Source organism: Setaria italica, chromosome IX (assembly GCF_000263155.2).
Source record: "Setaria italica strain Yugu1 chromosome IX, Setaria_italica_v2.0, whole genome shotgun sequence".
In the NCBI taxonomy this organism is placed as follows: Eukaryota; Viridiplantae; Streptophyta; class Magnoliopsida; order Poales; family Poaceae; genus Setaria; species Setaria italica.
In genome coordinates, this window is record NC_028458.1 from 22,625,164 (window position 1) to 22,636,578 (window position 11,415).

General features: G+C 40.6%; 1 protein-coding gene across 1 annotated transcript; it reads right to left on the reverse strand.

The window, feature by feature from the left end:
* Positions 1-8,185: 8,185 nt before the first annotated feature.
* LOC101765258 (2-hydroxy-6-oxononadienedioate/2-hydroxy-6-oxononatrienedioate hydrolase) lies at positions 8,186-11,388 on the reverse strand. The gene is made up of 5 exons (XM_004983159.4): positions 10,606-11,388; positions 9,210-9,302; positions 9,020-9,087; positions 8,808-8,946; positions 8,186-8,626 (listed from the first exon to the last, which is right to left on the reverse strand). Exons 1-5 carry the CDS (start codon positions 11,290-11,292, stop codon positions 8,549-8,551), a joined length of 1,065 nt encoding a protein of 354 aa, XP_004983216.1. The 5' UTR covers positions 11,293-11,388; the 3' UTR covers positions 8,186-8,548.
* Between the last annotated feature and the right edge of the window lie 27 nt (positions 11,389-11,415).

Genomic DNA, 11,415 nt, shown 5'->3' on the forward strand with positions numbered 1-11,415 from the left:
TGTACATACATCAATTCTGTATGACATGTTGCGTATAAAATAATTTTTCAATCTTGGTCATATCAAGAATTGGCATGATAGCCTTTGTCATTCTGACTCATGGATGACAAGAAAAATTATTATCAATTCTATTGGTGATAGCATATATTCTCAAAATCCTCAGATTTTGTGCACCGCACGTGTCACAAGAGAATTAATTTTAAGGCCCTCTTATCTTAAAATTCCAAATAATGAGCCACTAAATTTCTTGAAAGCATTCAAGATAAGTTGGTCATATTCAGCCATTTATGGACTATCTAGGCACTCTAAAGTGCTCATGCATGCATTTGCAAATAGTCCCACATGTGTTCCTTTACTGATCATAAATCATCACAATTTTACCAAATTCATTACTCTAATTTTTCAACTTAGAGCAAATTTTCCTGGACATAGGATCAAATCCATTCATATACAATTATTTGGTTTTGGGAACTAAATCACTAAGTCCCTATGTTCATACCAATTATGGCTTAATTGAATCTCTTATTGAGATAACTCATTTGTATGACCATAAAAAAAAGTTCAATTTATCAACATCAAGTTGGTAATATGCGGACTTACACACCGCATAATCTAAATTCATAACACTACAATCATAAGGCTCCCTCCGTTGTAGTTAGTACGAAATATGGTCACAACCAAATATTTCTCATCCGTGTGTTGGATATATTTTGCACATACCGATATCACCATCTTAGCATAGATCATGGGCATTAGGGACCCACACAAGATATTATTCTCCGTCATTCATATAATACCTTAGGTCTCATTTAGGGATTTATACAAAGCCCGTATGTTGATCACACTTTGAGGATAATTCCATGCATTAGGGAGAGATTAATACCACACATAGAATGCCAGGAATCCAAAATGAATGTTACACATATTCAATCCTCACATCCACGTACATACCAAAGAATATTTGAACCACCAGTTCATAACATCTTATATTTGTAACACATTACAAATAGCCTACCAAATGCATTTGCTTATCAAAAATGTCATTGTATCCAATCCCTACAATTAATGTGCCAGAAAGAGTGATATCAACTCCCAAATTAAAATAAGAGGAGGAGAAGTATGGTCACTAGGGATATAGCTTATTACAAGCATCCACGAAATGAAAATAGGGGAAGACATCCTCCAAGATAGTAAACGCAAATCAACATCATGCATGTTGTCATTCACTTTATGGATATTGAAATCCAAAAGCCTATGAATATTTAGCATTCAAAAGTCCAATACATGTGCACATAAATTTAGGCATTGGGTCATTGGAACATCCTAACTCTATCATCATGAGAAATGAGGTAAGAGTTCTAAAGGGATAATATTTCACATGCTATATTGGTTCTATTGAATCAATCATACAAAGACTACAAATTGTCGACATACGCTCCTCAAAATTTCTATAAACCTTCAACTGGATCCAGATCAAAAGCCCTAGGCAGAGTGTATCAACACTCAAATTGGGTCAAAGAAAAGGTGGCAATTATGGAGAATTTCTCTCGTTCACTGGTGAGAGATATTTACCACAGTAATATCATCTTCTCACAAATGCATTCTTTATGAAAGCAAGATGGTAAGATAATGAGAGATTGTAGCAATAGTTTCACGTAGAGACCGAAAAACATACCCTCGTGGTATATGTGAAAATTACGTTCCCATATTTAATCATTGGCACATAAAATAACTTCTATAGATTTGGATATTCAAGTCCTCAACAGAGATTTCACATTTTAAATCTAAATAAAAAATTGCAATATACATTATGTATTACTCAAGTCACTCCATGACTTGAAACAATCAAGTTGATTGTGGTACAACTGACTAAGTGAGTATCTTCTGTAGAAGGATTACTCCAATCATAATGATTGCATATGTGTGTTCACAAATAAATCCTAAATTGGATTTGGCATCATGTCAACACACATAAACAAATAAGCAACCATTTTATGATGAATTTTAGATGAAAATTTGGCTAAAAACCAAATTATGCTTAAGTTTACAACTTATGCATTATCAGTATTCAATTGATATTGTATACCAATATTTAAATAATATTGGACAAGCATATCCATCAACACTTGTGGTCATTCAATCCCTTAAGATGGATCATTATCCATTTAGACCCTAGGATGATAAATTTATTGCCAACAAAGCACTGATGTATTATACAAAATGCAACAGGCCTGATACTACATTTATAAATACATTGCTATAGTATAAATTAGTGCAACTCCAACAACACCATACTAGTGGCAGTAAAAGAGGATATCCACATATATCTAAATGGCACCGAAAGGTCTTGATTTATTATTATTTCAAGACATGAAAAAGTGGGATATCAAGATACTGGCTTACTAATCCCCATATTACCAGATCATAGACTGATATAGATAATAAAGTTTTCATGTGAGTCATCAAAATAGACTCTAATAGAAACTTTTATTTGTCATTCTGAAGCATCACATGTATATGTATGACTTCGGTAAATGATAAAATGTGATTTCATCTAATCACTAAACATTATCTATAAATGATAATGCAACTTGTATTGCTTGGATGAAACCAAGTTACATATGAGCAATATCATTAACTTATTGCCCAAAATATTTTATACTCATTTTTACAAAGTGAGGGAATAAATATTTTGCAAAATATACTCACTAATGTACTTATCCACCACTGCATCATAGAATGGTGTTCATGGTAAGTGGTGAGTGATAACTTTAAATTTTGCAAGGCTCAGGGGGAGAGTCTCCTAAAATTCTAATCTATCCGAACATTATATTGTACTCTTTTACCTATATAAGTTTTTCCTCACAAAGGTTTCTCATAAAAGATTTTAATGAGGCAATATCAATACAAGAATATATGTCATATCACCAATTTTCCCCAGCAGGGTTTTTAAAGGTGGTATTCGAGATATATTACATGCCATATCTTCTGTTTTCTCTACAAGAGTTTGTAAGGAGGTATAAAAGATATACAATTCCTTCTTATATTTTCCCATTGGGTTTTAGAGAAGGTTATTCGAATATGATCCTCAGATCATAATATTATTAATCTCCAAACTTACTTATGAGTTTTCATTTTCAAGGTTTTTCTCATATGAGTTTACAATGAGACAATAATCTAAGGCCCTGTTTGGCATGGCTCCAACTCCGGGTGGAGCTGCTCCACTCCAGAACTCCACATGGAGCCAGCTCCGCTCCAAAACTCCAGAACAAAAATGGAGTGTTTGGCTAGATGGGTGCTCTTAGCTCCAAAAAGATCGATTTCAGTGTGGATTGCCATTGTTGCCCCCCAATTAAGACCCCACTTGTCATCCTCTCTATCCCATCTTCTTCTTCCCCTTTTTCCACTGCACTGTGCCACACACGGGAGACCCTCCACGGGCAGCGGGTGGGTGGCGGGGTGGGCGGCGACAGGGGCGGCGCTGGGCGGCGGGGCTAGGCGGCGGGTGGCGGGGTGGGCGGCGACGGGTGGCGGGGCAGCTTGGGCGACGACGGGCGGCGGGGCGGCGACGGGCGGCGGGGTGGCGATGGGCGGCGGGCCCGGCCGGCCACGGGGGCGGCGACGGGCGGGGTTCTAGCGGCGAGTGGGGCTCGGGAGAATAGAAGGGAGAATAGAATGAAATATTTTTTTATGTAACCAGTGGTATTGGTGGGTAATTACCTACCAACTCCACGAGGAGGTTCAAAAGAGAGGTTTCTGAAGCAGCAAAAGAGGTGCTCCAAAACTCCACCTCCATTTGCACTACAGCTCCATGGAGTTGGCAACTCCATGGAGTTTTGGAGTTGGGGTGTTTGGCTGAATTTTTTGATGGAGTTGCTGGAGTTTAGGAATGGAGCCGTGCCAAATAGAGCCTAAATATGCCATATCATTTTCTCCTTATATTTTCCTACTGGGTTTTAAAGCAGTTTTAATGGCATATAGACATACACGTTGGTTTCTCCTCAATATTTTTCCCCATAGGGTTTTTGGAGGAGTTTTTCCCATATGATAATCAAAGATGATTGAACAAGGATTACATTAAGCTTACAGGGAGCTAATTGATCAAGGGGGGAGTGTTGTGAAATATTTTACGTTAGTGATCAATTAGGTAGATAATTGCGACCCTTTCATGAAGGAGCCGACCTTTGAAAGGGCCAATCCTTCAGGACATTTGGCCCTTTAAGCATGTCCTTTCACCATGTATAAATATATAACCACGCCATTCATTCAATCAATAAAGAGAATTATCGCTATTTTAAACACTGCCTTCTGGGCGTTTGAGTAGCCATTTGCGATTCAGGAGGTCTGAAATGAACATACACGCATTGTCATTTTAGTATAGCATGTCGATCAGTACACATGGCATAATTCGGAACATATATATATATATATATATTTGATTTGACTATGTGATTCATTTGGGTTGTTGGTAATCAAATCATACTAGTTATGGCTAAGTTAAGGCTAACTATCAGGATTAATGAGTATATATTACATCGCATTAAAATAGCCAAAACCACCGGTTTATATGGAGGAAATATGTCTTCATTAAGACGGCTGGCCAGGGACATGAGAACAACCGAACGAACATGTAAATATTAAATAGTGTGACCTAAAACACAAAGTTTAGATGATTATTAGTTCGATTTGTTTCATATCCTTTTTGTTCTTACGAGCAACATAGCAACACACTTTTCATTTGTGTGGTGAGATTTTTCAAGTATAGCATATCGCACGTTAAAATTACAATGGATCACCGGTTTTAGATATCGGAAAATTGCAACAGAATAGATGCACCTGTGGTTGTGGGCGAATTAAAATATCATGTTTTGTAGGAGAGTTGGCTGCTGCCCAAAAAAAAAAAGTTGGCCGAGCTAGCGGTGCAAGGATGATCAGTTCCTGTGGCAACAAGCTCAAGAGAAAAAAAAACTATATTGTTGTATTGAGTTTTCTACTTCGCCAATGTAGAAAAAGCTTTATTTTACAAACGAAATGTCGATGTAAGATTGATCGATCAGCTGATCAGATACACATATATTCACTAAGAACGTGCCATGTTTTTCAAGATCTGATCTGGAGAACAGACAGTAATAACCATGCTGGCGTGCTGGGGCATCGATCTTGACATTAGCTAGGTCTATTATCTATAAACAAGATCTGTACGGTTATCGATCGCACATTTATAACATAAGGATATTTACTGTGTGATTTTCCTATTCTTTTTTTTAATCCTATCTGCCAGATGATTGCTTGCATTATTGAAGCCATGAACAGTGATTAAACGTTGATCAATCATGGCACATCTCGACTGTGGCACATATGTACAAGATCTCAATGGTTTGACTTATACCAGATAGCCAGCTAGCGTCACATGTATGGTTAGCTAGGGCACATCAGCAATCCAGTTTAATTGCGCTCTCGTTGAAGCATCATATATATCTTGTACATCTGCCAGACTAATTAATCAACCCCATTCATGCGTTAGACGACGCTTCTCCTAAGGGCAAAAGTAGTGTCGTGTGAGTGTGGCCAATTCAATTTCTTTGAGTTTTGACTTTGCTGCTTCACTTCTATAGGCTTCAACTGAGCTACCTACTATCGAATTTCACAAGTTTGCATCAGATCTGTACTCTAAGGCTCATCTAAGTCAAGCTACTACTCGATCTTCGCCTCCCCTGGTAGTATGACCAAAGAAATAAAATGACAAACTATGCCAAGTGTCTCAACACGTTGAATGACACGACACGGAACTAGTTTATTCTTAGTCTCCATGCGTATTGTTTGCACTAATATAATGAAAATCAAATGGATGGGGACCAAGAATACCATGAAAGTCTATCATTATACTAACTTTGAGATTGCCATTGTAAAACACATAATAATCGCAATGATAATATTATGTCAATAATCGTCAATACCAAATTAGAGGCCTAGATGTTCTTTCAATATTTATTTATTTATTTGTTTGCGAATGTGGCATTTTGGTTTCTTGTTGTTTTCTAAATACCACATCAAATTTTGTAAAGAAATTTGCCAAAATGAAATGCATGCTACATGTATTTAACCATAATCCTTGAGATTAATTCCTATTTTCATTTCTCAAATAAAAAACTATACTTGCCACTTTGCTTGGCTCCGCTTGACTAGCTTCAGCTAGCCTGATCAATGCTAAGTCATCAAAGCTCCAATGTCTCGTATTTCAATTTGCACTTTTCTACACATGCTATTTTGACCACCAGTTATTTTTTGTAACATTATATTATTGATGGTGTGGTGAATGTGCTAATTCTCGCGGCCATGCATTGTAATGACAAACAACCTTTTTTATAGCCAATTATTTTACATTCCATGTGTTATGTATATAGAAGGTCGAATTTTACAAATTTGCATCGCTAAACACAAAATAATAAAAGCGAAGTATGCATTACGATAACTATCACGCAAAAAAAAAAAAAAGAAATCCCACCATGTCGACAGCAGGCACGCTCATAGCAGTCATACGAACGGAGGCCAAATCAGGCGCTTGCAAAGACCAAAGAAGCTCAATCTGTAGGCAGCGAGCATCTCATGGCAGCCAGCATTTTTTTTTTTTGCCTGGGTTCGATCGATGGTGTCACATGGACCGCAATATATCAGTTTGATATAAAAAAGTAGCTAACTCTCTGTTAGTTTATTTCCCTATAAAAAAGAAGGTTTTTTTGTTTCTCTGATTCATCTAAAATTTGAAGGCATATTCTTAGCAACATTATTTGTTTCTGGACACTTGTACTGTTGATACCGACATAGTGGTAAAAAGTGCCGAAGCATATTACCTACTAAGAGTTGGAAGTTTCTGGAATTTGAAGTTCTCACAAGTTCCACTTGTCTTTCAGAGATATGGTAGTATTTTTCTCACTAGGCATTTTAAACATATCCCATCGCATGTTGAAGCACTACACATGAAAAGAAAATGTCATAACAAGGACATTTATTAAAAGAAAGGGACGCAACTTGCACCTTTTGACTTCGGCGCATCCAAGTCTAGGATGCCAAAAGCTATTTTGTTCGTGCAAGTGATTTGCATTACCTAGTACATGCAAACACAGTTGAGCTTAGGAATATTTAAATTACTTTGCCATGATGGGATGTATAACACTAAAAGATTTCTGATGAATAGGATCACCCTTCATGGTAGAGCTAGCATAGGAGTAGGCTTTATTCTTCTCCTAAGGACCTTCTCTGAATGGATCGGAACTGTGATCTAACGCAGTTACGCAGACAGAGAATGCAGAAAAAACACCGCAGTGGTAGTTCTATAATAGGTGATTAACAAAAATTTGGATTAGTGCAATCTTCAAGGCCTGCTCATGTCCCTACACTAGAAAGTTAATGGCCACATAGAGACCGGCACGCGAATAAGATGCCAATGTTGAATGTCCAGTCAAGGCATTGCAACAGAGACCACATGTAGTCTTTGGCATCGATTGGATTGGCCTAATTTGCAAGCCACGGATTGCAACCACTTGAGTCGCAGTCAGAAATTTTCTGCTTACATCACAGCAAGTACACAATGATAGACGTTACGACATCCTCTTTGTGTAGTGCTGAGAGAATCTGTAGTCTATTGCAGATTATATGTTCTCTGAATAGCCGGACCCGAGGAAGGACGGCGGCGGGAATAAGGTTCATTCATTACAAGTTTAGAACAGAAACAAACTATAACCTTATTCAGTGTGGCAGTGTTAGAAGGAAAAAAAAACCGTCAGCAACGGTAAGCCAGGTTAAAGCTCACACGAGATGACGAGAAACTAAAGATGGGCGTGGATGCACCGTCATCTGCAGGGAAACCGATGCGGCACAGTACACAGTCATTTTCAGTAATCAGAGCGAGAGCGTGCATGCTCTCGAGTGGATCCTCCAGGCTCCAATCGGTTTGTGACTTTGTCTGATGCGCGGTGCCCCGCTAATCCAAATCCATCCAGCCATGGATTGATTAAAAGCATTCTGCTCCATCACCGCTCTAATCGGCAATTCTTGGCTTCCATCAAGTTTGGTGCAGTTCAAAAAATTGAGGTTTTCAGATATTATCAGCTCAATCCTATGGGAATTTTCGATTTTATCCGACCTCGGATGTCTTATACTTTTATTTATTGACTGCCTGCACCCTACCAGAGAAACCCCAGTCAACCACCAGGCACTAGCTTTATTATTAGTAAACAACAACAACAATAACAATCGTGTCAATGCATTGGGCCGGATACAATAGGCCTATTACAGGTCAGGCCTAGCTGTCTGTCTGAATCTAGACTGCTAATTTTGTACAGTACTCAGTTATATCCTATATATGGCCCAATTCTTACGTTTTCCTTCTTCATCGTCAGATGCAACCAGCAGGGACTTCCTCAGACAAAGCAAGCGTACATGTTACAGAATGGTGAAAGTACACTTCGTCTGTTCGTCAGAATCAGAGAATCAAATAAACTGAAAATCTCATGCACCATTGAAGTCGCCAAGTCGGTATATTTACGTGCTATAGCAGCGGTCGCGAAGAGTCCACCTTTCTCAGGCTCGACCCAACAAACCTCTTTATCGCATTCTTCCAAGATCCCTGCAAACATAGGATTGGAGGCAACTTTCTCAGCAATGCCGGTGAAGTAAAAGCTAATGTGACACATATATGGGATTTTGATTCAGGGAGGTGCAACTCTTCCTTCTACTGCTCAGGAGCTTCAATAATGTGAGCTCGATCAATTTAGTGCAAACACTATAACAATTGGTTGGTTGTGTACCTTGCGGTCATCCCGATATTTGACTGAGGGATCAACGATGTAGTTCTTTATAAGTCTGCAAAGTTCTGCTGGCTTTTCACGGTTTATGGCATGGCCGGCATCCTTGACTACGATTAGTTCTGATGTATCACCCAGATGCCTGAATTTGTATATGGTAGCTTAATGGATTATGATAAAGACTCGGACATGATGACAGATGTAAATAGACAAACCTCTTCAGCCGTAGGCCAAGTTCCAATGGGAAGACCCGGTCTTGCTCTCCCCAAATTATCAAGGTTTGCTGCCAAAGCAACACAATATGCAAAAATTATATTTTCCAACTGTCAAACAAAGCAGCATCTTTGGCTGGAGATCCAGTATGCTCCAATTAAGGTCAAGTGCTTGTGCAATGCAAATCATTACCTGGCTAATTTTAGGAAGGTCTGAAAGCTTCCTACCATTGATCAACACATATAACAGCTCAGTCTTCTCTTTCACGTTTTCAGTGCACATTACCTGCAATATAATACAAACAAAACATATTAGGCCTACCGTGCATATAACAAAATTAAGCAGCCTCTTCCTTTGTAAAAAGCACACAAACCACGTACAAATCTATTCAATTTTTTCTCAAGCTGTTTATTACAAAGCACGAGGAACAGCCAGACAATGGCCAGTCCAAATTCAGAAATCACTAATTAGTAGGTCCCTTTGTTAGACTCTAGTAAAAAGGGGAGGGAAAATTGTTATCGTAATCACAAAACTGATGGCATTAACCTTCTAACAGCAGTCATTGTAATGATGATACCACCAGAACAAGAGACAATAGAGATTGTAGTGATGCTTTTATTGTAAAATAGATGCTTACTGTTTCTGAGCATGTAAATATCAAGTTAATAAATGGCTAGGAAAGCATGAGGAACTTATGGGATCTTAATTCCATCAAAATTATTTGTCTTTCGCATTATCAATCTATTTGTTCGGTTCAGTATAGTAAATGAGCATTATGCTACTGCATATTCAACCAAAACAGTCAGTGTTTACGCCACTAATTTCCTCTTTGCCATACTCAATTTATGATGAAAACAAAATGCATACTGAACACATAAGTATCAAATACATTTGCAAGAATACTCTTATCAGTTGGAACGTCTTGAAACAGCATATCAACTAATCAATCTATAACTACTCATCAAATTCAAAACACTATCTGGGAAGTTCATGTTGTTGCCCAATTGGGACATAAACCTGAAGTGATATCAACCATTACTACCTTCATCAGGATTTATTTCTTTCACAATATTAACTACCAAATGCCTCAGCAGAAATCTATCACTGCTAATCGCCTATTCACTTGATCCAAGGATAAAAAAAGTTTATAGTATCACAACAAACTAGCAAAGTAACAATAATACAATGAAAATCCTCACTATTGACTTGTACAATGTACAGGAAATAAGATTCTTTAGATGAACTAGAAGAATCCTGAATTGCCACCGAATTAGCTCTCATATCCAGAACTCCCGTTTGGATGGGCACTAGGAATGGGGCTGGGATAAGGGGAGGGTTATAAACAGGCAAGTTTAGTCTGGATATGATATTTCAACAGGTTTGCTGAATTGCTGTTACTACTAAGCTATGTACTAGCAGCACCTCCAACCAAGGGAAGTAGGGAACAATTGGGGATCTAGAAGATTTTAACTTCAACACCACACAGCCCAGCCGACTAAGTCTATCAAACAATCTTCATCCTCAATCACGCAACGCTGCACAAGAAATTGTAGGTGAAATTAGTTGGCATGTCCCTGAATTTACCTACCCTGATGTAGTCCCTGATGAAGCAGGACGGCATGAACCGCGGCGGGCGGCAGAAGGTGAGCCCCACGAGCCTCCTGAGATCCTCCGGCCGCTGCGGCAGCAGCAGGCTGGCTGCCTCGGCGATGTCCTCGACGGCGAAGAGCCCCGCGGCCAGGTCGGCCTCCTCGAGGCACACTCCCGCCGCGATGAGCACGAGCCGCTCCACCGCCTCTGGGAACGCGTGGGCGAGGTGGTACGCGACGAACCCGCCGTAGCTAACGCCGACGACGGCGTACCGCTGCGGTGCGGAGGGGAGCGCCGTCATGGCGGCGGCGATGCAGGCGGCCTGGTAGGCCGGGGAGCGGTCGGCTGCGGGGGAGGCGGAGGCGCCGAAGAAGATGAGGTCCGGGACGTAGGGGGCCAGGCCGGCGGCGAGGAGCGGGCGGAGGAAGGGGGCCCACTGCCAGGTGGCAGTCGCGCCGAATCCGTGTAAGAGGAGGACCGGGTGCAGGGGGTTGGCCCCAGTGGCGGCGGTGGGCGGGAGCCATAGGTGCACAACGGCGCCGTCAGGGAGTGGGACGGCCGCCGGGCGGAGTCCCGCGGAGTGGAAGGAGCGCGTGTAGCAGCGATCACGCACGAGCGTGGGGCTGAGGCGGCTCTGCCAGCGGCGGCGGGGAACGGCGGCCGATGGGGGCGGCGGCGCGGGCATTTCGCTCGCTGGAGGCGGGGAGATCCCGATGGAGGAGGACGCGTGCGTGCGGGTGGACTGGGTCTATGCTCCAGGCTCCAGCGGCAGTATGTTCTGGTTGTCGGTCACACAGAAATCATCGCA

Bases quoted from the DNA above. Each gene is read 5' to 3' on its own strand.
- LOC101765258 (XM_004983159.4), bottom strand. From the start codon at position 11,292: ATGCCCGCGCCGCCGCCCCCATCGGCCGCCGTTCCCCGCCGCCGCTGG. The intron at 9,088-9,209 runs GTAATGATTTGC...TTGCTTTGGCAG, and splicing joins ACCTTCCTAAAATTAGCCAG to CAAACCTTGATAATTTGGGG. The intron at 8,627-8,807 runs GTACACAACCAA...CTATGTTTGCAG, and splicing joins AATATCGGGATGACCGCAAG to GGATCTTGGAAGAATGCGAT.